This window comes from Saccostrea cucullata, unplaced genomic scaffold (assembly GCF_032062105.1).
Source record: "Saccostrea cucullata isolate Sc308-1 unplaced genomic scaffold, CSIRO_AGI_Scuc_v1 ctg4653, whole genome shotgun sequence".
Classification (NCBI taxonomy): domain Eukaryota; kingdom Metazoa; phylum Mollusca; class Bivalvia; order Ostreida; family Ostreidae; genus Saccostrea; species Saccostrea cuccullata.
The window spans coordinates 30,708-45,390 of record NW_026930975.1 but is presented as its reverse complement, the minus strand read 5'-3'; the positions used below and the strand labels follow the sequence as shown (position 1 = coordinate 45,390).

The 14,683-nt window shown below is 32.2% G+C and overlaps 1 protein-coding gene across 1 annotated transcript; it reads right to left on the bottom strand.

The window, feature by feature from the left end:
- Positions 1–804: 804 nt before the first annotated feature.
- On the bottom strand, positions 805–14,049 carry LOC134230825 (uncharacterized; the record flags this gene model as incomplete). The annotated part of the gene is made up of 7 exons (XM_062712681.1): positions 14,022–14,049; positions 10,774–10,863; positions 10,265–10,496; positions 9,967–10,083; positions 3,246–3,312; positions 1,154–1,233; positions 805–827 (listed from the first exon to the last, which is right to left on the bottom strand). Coding segments are annotated over exons 2-7 (573 nt in total), but the record flags the coding sequence as incomplete, so codon positions are not given.
- Positions 14,050–14,683: the final 634 nt, after the last annotated feature.

The following is a 14,683-nucleotide window of genomic DNA, read 5'->3' as shown; positions in this document are numbered from 1 at the left end:
TTGTCTTTGATAACATTAAGATAACAATTGAACACGCCCTTGAAGATGTATATTTGGTTTATATATGTAAAGAATTATTGAGAAGGATTATTTTGCAATAAGAAAAAAATAGGTACAGTTTAGTCTGTCTTGTGCTTTTCAACATTAAACGTTCTTTAAAACAGCGAAATTGCCTTTGATATGAGTTGAACAGATGAATATGATTGATCATTAAAGAATACGGCATGAGGGATGATTATTCTGGAAATACGACGTCATTTACATGGAACATACATGCAGAAAAGTCTGAAAAAGACTCACTTTTATGGTTATTTTCCTTCAGAAAAAAGTGTCCAACGCCGACATCAAATTCAATTTCTCGATATATTTTGTAAAATTGTTTGGAAAATCTCATATTTAAACATCTCTGTAGGGGATACATGCCCTGTAGGTTTTTTTTATATAGTAATCCCACAGTTAACTGATGTCGTCTTAAATTTTTTTTCAGAAAATACCGGAAAATGCACAGGTTCATGACGTTACAATCAACACTTAGGAAGTCAAATAAGAAGAAAGATTTGTAGGATTTGCTTCATAGAATTTCAATAATTCAGAATGGTTGATTTTTTATTTCTAACATCGACTCCATATATTATAACAATACAGGGCCAAAATTTGTATTAAAACTGTACATTAACCTTTAATAAACACTCAAAAGCAAGAAAGTTATCTATAGAAAAGTATGTAAAATATGATAAAATTTCATATGTTGCAAATGGAAAAGCATATGAGTACAGGTTAATGAATTGGAATTAATTAACTTACATTATTTTCAGCTTCTTTATGTCCTAAAAGAACAAAATTATTTTTACTTCTATTTAACACACATGTAATTATTTCGTCTTTGGAAAAATCTCTTGATCTGCATTTTAATTAACATTTTCTTATTTTCCCCCTATTTTTCCTTAGAGTTTGTCGTTATTATGTTATTTTTTACCGGCAATGAGTTGACTTTAAAAATTTAATTTTTTACATTTTAAATGAAAATATTTATAGCTTTTTAGTACTCACTATAAAATTAACCTTTTCCTGCATGTTTTTCAGAGGTTTTATTCTAATGTGTTTTCAAACATTTTCTATGAAAATAAAAAGCTATTTTATAGTTAGTACTCACCTTTTCTTCGTTTTATAACGAGACCGATGACAAGTAACACGAGAAAAAGCACAACAAATACCACGATTGCGATAATCGGCCTGAGGAATAAATATGTTAAGATGATTTTATTCAATATCAGTACAGAACTCGCTAGCTAGCTTCATGATATTTATGACATTTATTTATAAAAAAAAATCTTGATTACTGTACAGAGTGACGCAAATATTGCGATGTATTACAAATACTGCTGTGTATTCGAATACATATAGGTGATTTTATCTATTCAATCAGGTGATAGCACCTATTCGAATGAGTGAATAAGTGATACTACCTACTGTAAAACGAGAAACTTTTGAGCATACGTATTTTAGAGCTAACGCATGTGGCAATGCATTGGTGCAAAAAATTTTTAGAGCTTGCATTTTTCATTAAAATACATAAATGTAAAATTAGTTTTTTTTTTTATCCACGCCAATGTTTGACTTTTGCTAGTGCAATATAAAAATCCAACGAACTTTCCTCATTTCGTAATCGCGCGTTCGTATTTAAATGTACTTATGTAAGAGCTTTGAACACACAAAAATAATATTTACACATCACCAAAGGTGAATAAATAATAGTGCTCAAAATGTTCTCATATTACACTTTTTTTTATTTTTAATAGGTAATATCACCATTTCAAATTTTGAATTAAAAAAACGGCCCCCAAGGTAATGTTGTGTTCTTTTAAATCTCATTTATGTTCACTTTCGATTGACAACCCATTGTTCTTGGAGACAATGAATTACAGGTTTTCATTTAGTTTGAAGCATCATAATTAAATATGTAGTTTGATTTGCTCACGAATTAATTTATAAGACATGTCTATCATGTATAATCTAATAAAAAAGGACAAATCGTGAAAAATGCATGACAAAAGTTCAACAGAGAAAAAGCCCCCTTCACATTATTAAGAGTGAAGGGTATGCTAATGTGTTGTATCTGGGATAAATTTACATAATTTATATAAATATACGTACAGGGATCCATAACTAAAAGTATTTCAAAAGTTTCGGACTAAAATACAGGGGAAAACTGGGCAGTCAAAATTTTCCTGGATAATGCACCTGGTTGAAATCTAGACAGTCTAGGGAGCATTCATTATTTATTTTTGTACGAAATATAAATAGGTGATGTCACCAATTCTCATTAAAAGGTTACATCATCTATTCCAATAGTTGATGTCACTTATTCAAATAGCTGAAATCACTTATTCAACACGAATAGGTGATTTCATCTATACCAATAGGTAATATCAACACTTCGAAAAGGTATTATCACTTTTTGACAGTGAATATCAAAACGGCGCATGATACTGCCTCCTAAGTATGAATCATTACATACTGGTAGTGTAATCTACCTTACGTTTTCACTTTAGAATTGTAGATAAAGGATGGAGTTGATTCAAAAAGTTTTAAATATTTCATTACTTCCATTCATAAGAATAAACACTGTAACATTCATGCACTTATAAATGTAAGTGATATTAAGGAGGGTTCAGCGGGCTTCTCACCTTCTTACTAGACTTAATTTTATTTTCAATTTGGTATTAAGTATGTCCATTTTATTTAAAAGCTAGTTTCTCCATCCCTAGAAAATAATCGATGAACTTCCACATTCCAATCATAAAAACTTTGAAGTACAACGAATTCTACATTGGATTTTTCTGAAAAATTTTTTTTTATAAGATATACTTTCATTTTTGGCAATTTATGCATTCCTTCTATTCAAAATTTGTGCTATAAACGTTGCTGATATTTTCTCTGCATAACACCTAAGTAAAATTGATGAATCGGAGTTTACTGTTTTTGTCCTTTCCGTCTGTCTGTTTGCCTCAAAATATTTTCACATTGCTCATACTTTTTGAGTGGATGGGATATGGTTTCATTTGACCCTTTGACTTCGACCTTAGCGTTTGAACAATTTGATAAAAACGTTTCCCTAGGTAATAACATTTGAACAATTAAAACTAGGGCTTTCATGTTTTATATTATAATATTATATGATAATTTTTCGATAAAACCATTAAAGCTGTCTTTAAATATCTCTTTTAACGATACTCAAAACTTACAAAATATTTTCCGTTGTACTATCATCATTTTCTTTTAAGTCTTCCAATAGCATATAGCAATCTGCATCTACAAGTAATAATGTACTTTTTAAAGTTACATCGTATTTAACCATGTGCACCCTCAAAATTATTTAAAGTAAATAAATAAATATCTATATACTATGATACTGTAAAGCTAGAAAATTTGGCGCATACGTATTTTAGTATTTTAGAGCAACCGCAAGTGGGAATGCATTGGTGCAAATAAATTTTAGCCCTTGCACTTGTCATTAAAATATATATATGTGATTTTTTATCCACGCCCGTTTGATTTTTTGGTCAATCAAGCACGAAAACTCACTAGCACTCTGAGTCCCGGATATAAGTAAACATTCGTCAACTTTACCGTGGTGTTGCAATCACATGGACATAGAACAATGGTAAATTTTATTTATTAAAATTTTAAAAAAAGGAGTATTTATGCATTTTATTCATATTTAAACAGTACATGCATCGAAAGAAAATTACTTGGATGAACGGTAATCATAATCAGGTATTGCCTGCAAGCTCGGTGTGTTCCCCGAACGGGTGGTCACAACTTAGCTCTTCATGGATACATCTACCGAATTCATCGCAGAACGCCTCCAAAACGGGACAATCGACCTCATGACCTACACAGACTCCGCTTCAGAGCTGTTGCACCTGGGATAGTGATCATGAAGAAAAATCTGTGCTTATGAGACTAAATGTGAACAAATTAAGTGCTTATTAATGTATAGAACTGAGGTTATATAAACTCTGTTTTTATTTTAATATTGAATATTAATATTGGAAAGCATATAAGATAGTATTTAAAATGTTATGTTAATGAAGAGTGCTAAAAGTGTTTTATGTATTTTAAAAATGAAATATTTGTAAATAATAAACTTGTTATCACTTTTCATATACTGTGTCATAGTGCTTGTAATGAAATGTATTGAAATAAAAATAAAAAATATTGGTATGAAAAACACTTGTTTGGTATCTTGAATTATAGTTATTTAATCAAATAAATTATGGTTTGGTACATATTGGATTCTTTATCAGAAAAATAAATATTAAATTTATCTGATTTAGACTGTTAAATCAAGATAACACAGGTAATCTCTACCTGTGCCCCTTAGAGGGGCCCCTTAATTGAGTGTGATAATTATACTGTGTATATAAGTTTTAGACGTTCGGGGAATAAACCGCAAGCTCAGTCACCATGCTTGATTGCTTTGTTTACCCAGAGGCGATAGATAATTGATGCGTAGAGAAGCCAAACTTTGAAGGTGCTAATGATAAGTATCAGGTAAACACTAAGAATAGTTTAATGAAACTATAATTTTGCAGAACTTTCTTAATTGATCCTACAATGTACAGTGCTACTGTGTATATAAAATCCAACGACCCTGCAACATTACATAAAAACATAGGTAATCAGAGATTACAGAGCTCACCTCAACGAATGTTGTCTTTAAGTAAGGCAAAGTCACACAATTAACCAACAAAAAGTATACATTCCAAAAATGAAATATTTTTAAAAGCAAATTTGATCTGATACTTTGAAATAGACCTACATAAAAAAATTTAAACTACTTCTTCTTCATGAAAATGTAATGAAAATCCAGCATCTGAAGCAAATTTGAGAGTTTTCATCTCTTGATGCAGCATTTGTGCAAGTTTGGTTTATACAATGTTATATAAGCCTTATAGTTTTTGGTAACAGACCTGCAACCATAACTTTTACCTTGTCTATTACCGTATATACTCGCCTACAAGTCGGTATTTTGGGAGTTAAATATTGGTCTAAAACTCTATGTCCGACTTATAGGCGAGTCAAAAAGACATTGGTATTTTTCTGGAGGCTAAAAGGTTGTATCTTATTTGCATGTCCGACAATTATCGAAGAAAATTTCTCGATATATAATTTTTTAATTTTTTTCTTACATTTTATATATAAAGAACAAGTATTTACATATTTTAATATTTTTATTTGTATTTTAAATAAGCATTGCCTTTCTTTTTTTAAAAAAAAAAATCGATTAATTATCAGTGTCTTTCGAAAAATATTAAGTCAAACCAAGTTAAAACATCCTTGATTTACTTGATATAGTCACGAGATTTTGGCAAAAAATTGTTCCGACTTATAAGCGGGTCAATAGCAAATCCCACAAAAATAACATTATATAAATGGTGCCTGTTTTGTAGGGTAACATTTGAAATTGAAACCCCAAGGAAAACCATTGTCAACCGACGCGTCAGCGGAGGTTGACAATGGTTTTCCGAGGGGTGTCAATTTCAAATGTTACCCTACAAAACAGGCACCATTTATTTTATTATACTGAATGTCTTATTGATTTAGGACGTCAGCAAAAAAAAAACCGTTGATCGTCTTTACGTTCATGTATAGAAAGCTTTGACACTCACCGGTTCACTAATCTCCTTATTGTTTGTTTGATACTCGAATTCGAGTCATTTATCATATAAAGTTTCGTTATTTCTGGCTCGCAAGCATGTTTCCTACACTCGCAAGCATGTATCGTCTGTCGTTTGTTGTTTTCAAGTAAGCTATATCGGACGCAAGCTTTTATTGACGCCAAGTTAATTCCGGTTCTTTCAAACGCGCAACTGACGTTTTGAGAATTCTACGGTGAACCGTACGCGCATAATTTCCACGCATGTGGCATTACCGTTGTGTTACCCGTTGTCACGTGTGTTGCTAAGGCTCAGGGTAATCGAACGGATTGTTACCTGCGTCTAAACCAATCAGATTTTAGTATTTAACATGAAAGTATAATAACAAAAAATACCACCGACTTATAGGCGGACCGACTTATAGGCGAGTATATACGGTATCTGAAAAATGTATGTCCAATTCAGCATCCGAAGCAAGTCCATTAGTGTGCATCCTTAGATGTATCATCCATGCAAGTTTGCTCATTATAGAGCTCATAGTTTATTGGAAATGAAACATGCATCAAAACTAACATTTTCACTCATCCACAAAAAGTAGGTCAGATTCAGCATCCGAAGCAAGCTTGGAAGTATGCATCCTTAGATGTATCATCTATGCAAGATTGGTCATTAAAGAACTCATAGTTCCTTGGAAATGAAACTTGCACCAAAAACTTTTAACTATTCACTCAACCGGAAAATGTAGGTCAGATTCAGCATCCGAAGCAAGCCTGGTAGTGTGCATCCTTAGATGTATCATCCATGCAAGTTTGGTCAAGATAGGGCTTAAACATACTTGCAAATGAAACCTGCACCAAAAACATTAACCTGTTCGCTCAACTGGAAAATGTAGGTCAGATTCAGCATCCGAAGCAAGCCCGCTAGTATGCATCCTTAGATGTATCATCCATGCAAGTTTGGTCAACATAGGGCTCATGGTTACTTTGAAATGAAACCTGCACCAAAAACATTAACCTGTTCACTCAGCCGGAAAATGTAGGTCAGATTCAGCATCCGAAGCAAGCCCGGTAGTATGCATACTTAGATGTATCATCCAAGCAAGTTTGTTCTACATAGGGCTTATAGTTACTTGGAAATGAAACCTACACCAAAAACTTTAACCTGTTCGCTCAACCGGAAAATGTAGGTCAGATTCAGCATCCGAAGCAAGCCCGCTAGTATGCATCCTTAGATGTATCATCCATGCAAGTTTGGTCAACATAGGGCTCATAGTTACTTTGAAATGAAACCTGCACCAAAAACTTTAACCTGTTCACTCAACCGGAAAATGTAGGTCAGATTCAGCATCCGAAGCAAGCCCGGTAGTATGCATCCTTAGATGTATCATCCATGCAAGTTTGGTCAACATAGGGCTTATAGTTACCTGGAAATGAAACCCACACCAAAAACTGCACCAAAAATGTTAACCTGCTCCAAAAACATTAACCTGGTAATTCCTTTGCTGAAATTGCAGCATCTGAAACTTTGTCTGGTACAATAGAACACACTAAAACCATCTTCCATGCACGTCTAATCAGTATAGGCACAGGAGTCTGAAGTTTTTATCGTCAAAAAAAAAAAAATCCGGAAAAAAATTTTCCTACCCTTAACTAAAAAAAACCCCAGGATGGCAACGTGTTTTGGGGGGACCCACCTAAACAAATAGATCTGGGCTTGGCCAGAAAAATCTCGCGATTAATTTAGTTTCCGGAGCGTTTTTGTTATTTATTCAATGTGAAAAATTCAATCTGCTAGATGACTACGGGCCGTTCCTAGCCCTTTTTCCACTTTGACAGCTCATCCTGGACTCCATGCCACTAAACCGGAAGTGAACTCCGAGGTGAATAAATGACATAATTGAAGAAAAGAACCAAAAAAATGCATGTAAAACTTCGTGTACAATTTTATGTTACCATACGTGATCAATAAAAAGATATATTTTTCAAACAAAATAATGCTTTATAATGGCGCTTATTCTAACTGTTTGGCTCTTTGTCGACATGGCTTTTCAGTGATTTAAATTTGGCGCTTGTAAAAACTGAATTATCTGTCCCTGGTACACATCGTCGTACAAGTAAGAAAAAGAATATATAACTTTTTAAAGTTCTGTTAAATATATTTAAAATAACTGAATAAAATTACGTTGAACAATTATTTATTTTATTTCATTTGAACAAGTTTTTATAAACGTCAAATATACACTGCGAGATTCTCTTCCGGTTTAGTGGCATGGAGTCCATGATGAGCTGTCAAAGTGGAAAAAGGGCTAGGAACGGCCCGTAGTCGTCAAGCAGATTGAATTTTTCACATTGAATAAATAACAAAAACGCTCCGGAAACTGAATTAGTCGCGAGATTTTTCTGGTCAAGCCCAGATCTATTTGTTTAGGTGGGTCCCCCCAAAACACGTTGCCATCCTGGGTTTTTTTAGTTAAGGGTAGGAAAATTTTTTTCCGGATTTTTTTTTTTTTTTTTTTTTTTTTTTTTTTTTACGATTAAAACTTCAGACTCCTGTGATAGGACACAGAAGTAATTAAAAAGAAAACTGCACCAAAAAACTTAACCTTAACCTGAGACGCCGACGCCGACATCGACGCCGACGCCGAGGGTATCACATAAGCTCCCCCCAACTTCGTTGAGGTGAGCTAATTACAATAAATTTTAGCGTTCAGGGCCTCTTGCGCCAAAGGCGCTAAAATGAGTAGTTTGCCAAATATTCTCGTTTTACTGTATTAACACTTGCTGTGTTTTTCTTCTAATCCAACTGTGATATTGATTTTAATATTGTTTCGTGTAGTCATGCATAAAATTATGCACGGAGAAACTCGCCCTAAAGTGATGTCACAATGAAGCACCAAAGATGTTGATATAATGTAACAATAAAGGACAACGACAAACTCGATTATCTGATATATTTTTGGTACTTGTAACGTTTGAAATGTAAAAATAAACAAGATTTTTTTTAATTAAGTGTGAATTATTGGTGTGTAAATAACATCTGTAGATTTCTAATTATACGCGAGGAACTTCTCTCCGCTTTATTTCACAAGAAGCGTTATTCGCTAAAAAATATAACTCGCTTTAATTTTTATGTTGCTGAAATCTATGGAAAATCTGTTAATCAACCACCCATTTGCGAATAATAATTCTCGCGATTTGACGTTAAAGACCCAGTTCGCGTTAAAAAGTACTTGCGAAAATAAGGCTTCTATAGCAGACTTGCAATTAAGCATATTTTTTCATGAAGCGCTCTATGTAATTTTCACACCAATAATAGTTAGCTGAAAACATTACTTAAATATATCCAATATTTGTGTATCATACAATTTTTATATTGAATTTACTTAATCATACGACGTCGTGATCCGACTTAAGTGTTTCCGGATCTCGTCACTTTGATTTTCTGAATTCGTATCACCACCAGGGATGAGGTATATGTATTATGCAAAAACATGATTTTTTCCTCGCGCATTACAATGTCCTTTGACATAATGCTTTGTTTATTGAAAAAGAAGTTATAAAATTGATCTTAAAATTTTTATTTATTACTGTATTTATCTAGTTACTCGGGGGTATATAATAAATTTATCATTACAATAGCAACTTAATCTAAAGAGAGGTATCACGTCTCGTTGACAGGCGTGGATCATGAAATCAAACTAGAAGCGATGGTCAGCAGCTGTCAAATCGACATGATACGACCTCTTGGATCAAGTCGCTTTTATAAAAATGAATATTCATTACAATAGTAAACTGGTTCTAAGGGTCTAGTATACAGGGCTAATCAGATCGAATGAGACAATGATCATCAAACTTGATCTAATGATCCGCGCCTGTCAACGAGACATGATAAGGGTCTAAGGATAAAGTTACTATGATAATAATAAATCAATCACCCTCAGCACCTCAAACAACTACCAAATATAGTGGAAACTTTGGAGATCAATTACGTAATACTTATCTATTAATCAAGTATTGATTTTGTCAAGGAATTTCAATAATGCGCAAAAAAAAATAATTTCATGTTCAGTGTATTACGTGATCAGTTTTAAAGAGCGGTGATATGGAATCAGAAAACCATGAACAGTGTGGTGATTTGGAAAGTCTGACTACTCATCAGTTTCGGAGAGTAGTGATATGTATTTAGAAAAAAACAGTGTGGTTAACCAGAAAGTTGGATCAGGATGTTACGCGATAGCGTAAAATCAACAATAAAACAGGGTGAAACACAGTTGGATGTATTTGTATATAATAAAATAGATTACAGGCAGTTGAATTCCACGATGAAAACCCAATAGGACAAGGATTTTTGTAATGCTGGCAAGATTTTTCCTCAATTTGTTGAATTCCTTTCCCAACAGTATCATATTTAACGCATTTGCCTGCAATTAATGTAAAAGCTTTTATTATTATATTGTTATGAAATTAAAACCAAATTTACATAATAATTCGTATCCTTAGTGATCTTATATCATTTCCAGGAAACATATGGAAATAACGAACATTATTTAAGCTAAAAAAATTGAACAAAAAATTGAAAAAAAAATTGTCATACACAATTACCCTGTGAATATATTGATGGCGCGCAGACGTCTACGAGTTTATTCAGATTCATTTGCAGCACACAGTGGTATCGAAAATTTTCGGCAGATGTGCAGTTTTGCATGGTTGACATGCTCTCACAATTTTTAATTCTCATTGCTGTCTTAAGCGCTTCTAAAGTTGTTGGACAAGTTTGTACCTCTCTCATAGTTGGTTCGGATGCAGGGCAATAAACTTCCATTGTGGGCATTGTCTTTAATATAAATAGTTAATTAGAAGGATTTATCACAGTTCCAACCATTAGAAAATTTACATTGACGTGACAGAATCAAACTGCACCTGAAACTGGTGATCAGTTGTCAAATTTAACATATTTAGAAATTCAGTGAAACATCCAAAGTAAAAAAAAATTCTACCTTACACATTAAAACAATGTAAATGAAACGTTTGCTTTTATATTTTTAAAAATGTGATAAAAATTCATAAGAAATGCATTTTTTGTTTACAATAAAGCTATTTAAAGGTCTTACCTCTGATAGAAAGATTAAAACATAGAGTTGTTTTCTTAGGCTTAAACTTGTCATATTGCAGTTTTTTCAAGTTAGACGTTATTGGCAAGACTTTCATGCAAAAAAGAAGGGAGAAAAAATAATAATTTCAAAATTCTGTTAGTAGGTGGTATTACAATCCATAGCGCTTTTGCTCCTTTTCTCTTTGGTTGATTTTAATTATTGATAATAATAATAATAATAATAATAGCAACATGATGTGAAAAAAAAAATTGATAAAGTGATATTGTCGCTATTTTTACGCCATAGTGAAAAGACAAGGTCAAAAGATGGCGCAAAAATATGTCTGAAGAAAGCACCAAAACATATATACTTGACACAACAAATGATACATGCTTACACGATAAAAAAAAAATAGTTAAAAAACAATATGAGCAATCAATGATGCAAGCAACGTATTTTTCTGTTTAGTTTAATTTTATATTTATCAAGGAAATATTAGTTGGATCGCAGTAACCGTCTGTTTTCATCTACACTGTTATAGAATGGACCTCATTGAATACTATCTCTCTATTCTATATAGTTAAAGAGAAAAAGAACATTTGTGTGGCCTAAAAAACATAATGAACCCTATTTTAATTAACATATTTTTCAACTTAAACTTAAATAATTGGAAAAACGAACTCCTTTAATTTTCAATCAAAGTAAATGTCATCATGAATGTCAATCAATGTTATTATATTATGACATTGATAAATCACATTTTTTGAAATATTTTGGAAACATTAAGAACGTTTCGTTAAGAATAAAGCTTCAAAGCTAGATGATAATCAAAGTACTCAGAAGTACAGAGAGCCGGGCTCATTTACAGAAAAGAATGGATTTCTTACATGAATCACGTTTATATTCTGATGAAAAAATTATTTTAAAACTATCAATATAGGATAAGACACTGACATTGAGTTTTTTAATCCTTATACCACGGTACGATTTTGTCAGAATCAGAATTAATCTGGTACCGCAGATGAATGTAAACAAACAGGCGAGTCTGGTTCCCTCTCCTGCTTTACCTCGTATGTGTAGAGAACTACGGTAACACTGATTATCAAAAATCCTTACGCTAATGAACTATGTTCTTTGACTAATAAAGTTTTCAAAGTCATGACTACTAATGTTTATTTTATATAGATAAAACGTTTTTATTTTTGTTGCTTTATTTAGCGTTTGTATTATCTCAAAAGCGGTTGAGAGTAAGAACTATATTTTTGCACGTAATTATCAAATGGCGACTATGGGGTTAACATCATGCCTTGAACAGGATCACATTAGCCGGCAATTACTCTTTGAGCAATAAGCCCGGCTAAAAATGAATTATAAAAAAAAGATATTGAATAACATGGTCTTTCCTTGTAAACGGAGCATTTCAACTTAATACAAAATCAATATAATTATTGCATATGAAGATTCGGGGATAAGGCGGAGGAAGTCCCTTTTGTGCAAAAAACATGAAGTGAAGAATGATATCTCAATTAATTATACAAACTTTCTTCAATATTTCTATCTAATATTTAAATTAAAGTATACTTAATGTAAAATCTCTACAATTTAGAAAAAAAATTATCACAAAGATTGAAATCATTTTCCAATGATAAACATACAAACACAAACAAAAAAGATCATTTTTTTCATACTGTAACAAAATCGATATGAGTGAGATTTTGCTCCATTTAATAGAAAGATCATTTTAAACGTTTGCAATAAAATATACATTTTTGGTTTACAGTCATGGAGCAAATACCAACTATATATGTGCCTTAAAAGTACACTTATGTGACAAATCATTCGCATCTTTCCGAAAAATACTTCAATCACACAGTGCAATACTCCGGGTTTTTAGATTTCGAATCCCACAAATATTATCCTACATTTTAATTTAAGAAATAATCATTTCCGATTTTTTTGTTTCTCTCAGAAAATCTTTGCTTCTCATGATTTCATAAATTTCAATAATGAGACAAAGTCGGGCAAAGTGTCTTTATTATTTTGAGAAAGATATCCTTTTTCTCCTACAAACGTCATTTTTGACTGTTGCATGTAAAGTGTTGACAAAGGTTAAGATGTTCAAAAATGAACTTTTACAATAGCATCAAAACTATGTGATGTATTAAGTTTAAACATTTACTGTGTATGAAAATATCATTGATTAAGAGATTAAGAAAGAAACATTTGAATACAAATATTTCAAAAATATATATTTAATTAGAAAAAATTTATAAATAATGTGCGTATTATTTTAATGCACATATTCAATGTTTGATTGATTGATTGTATACTGTTTAACGCCCCTGTCCAGAATATTTCATTGATATGGAGACGTCACCATTGCCGGTGAAGGGCTGCAAATTTAGGCCTATGTTCGGCACTTAGGGCCTTTGAGCAGGGAGGGATCTTTATCGTGCCACACCTGCTGTGACACGGGGCCTCGGTTTAAACGGTCTCATCCGAAGGACCGCCCCATTTAGTCGCCTTTTACGAAAAGCAAGGAGGTACTGAGGACCTATTCTAACCCGGATCCCCACGGGGCCACCTATTTAATGGTCTACTGTTAGTAAAAACACCATTGTAGAAATAATATAAGTTTATCAATGAAGGGCAAGCTGGACAGGAATGGTCTCTGAAAGGCCCTTGTTGAAAGCATGATAGATATAAAGACCCCTATAAAATCCGTCATTTGCATTGTACTTTCGGTTTCAAGTCCTAACATTTGAACAAAATATCTTTCCAGATCTTCTCGAATTCAAACTATTCAAACTTACCTTCATTGATAAACATTTTTCTCTGCAATGATGACTTTCACTAAAAAGCTCGGATAAACTTAAAAGTATTTGGATTTGGAGATATTGTAAAAATAATTTTTGCGCATGATGACCTTCGGTAAAACCTTAGTATCAACATTTCACACCTGACAAATAATTGTATGTATAATTATTTATTTGCTGCTGATAATTTTATATAGGTCGTAAAAGTTCACAATTATGTATTTTAAATGCATGTACATGAAATATGTTTTTTAAATCTTCTTTCGATTTTGTTTTCAGGGCGTTGTCGTTTCGTTGGGATTCTCGCATTATTGATTTTTAGATGCTCCTTGTATTTACAAAAATATCAATTGTTTGTTAAAAATGAATTATGATCTTTTTACTGCCTTGTCTCATTACGCTTTCGCTTGTGTTGTTGGTATAAAAAATAAGGAAAAGAGGCGAACTCACCTTGAGGTCTAATAAGGTATCTGCCTGAGATAAACAATGATTTTATTTAAATTAGCTTCGCACACGCTATGATCCCAAATCAAATAGTTTTTTTTTATTTAAAAGGAATTTAATTTCCTAATACTTATTTACAATTAAATAGCATTTGAATAAAACTCTGAAAACATGAAGCTCGAATGCGAAAGTAAAACATGTGGAGTTGTTTGTGAATAAGGGGTGGATCCAGGGAAAAGTCAACACGTATCAATGCTTATTCATTCGGGCGATATCAACATAGAAAACGATATTTCTTCTTTTGCATTATGTTTAATATATTCTTATTAATATCACATCGGCTTGATTAAGCACAATAAATAAATTAGAGAGAGAGAGAGAGAGAGCGATTTGAAAAATAAAATTGCTTATATGTTAGTATTTAATTTTGCAATGAAGACTGGCATATTTTCTTTTTGTCAAACACATGCAAAAATGAATTTAAAAATCAAAATCTTTGAACAGCAATTTGCCTGACAGTCATTAACACTAAGGCTATTACTTAAATAAGAGGTTCTAAATGCGATTTTTTTTATATATAAAACGCTCTCATATACCTTGTTTAAAGTCATATATTGTGTATTTTTTATAAAATTCAAACCAATGTTCAAACTAGCTCTTTGTATTTT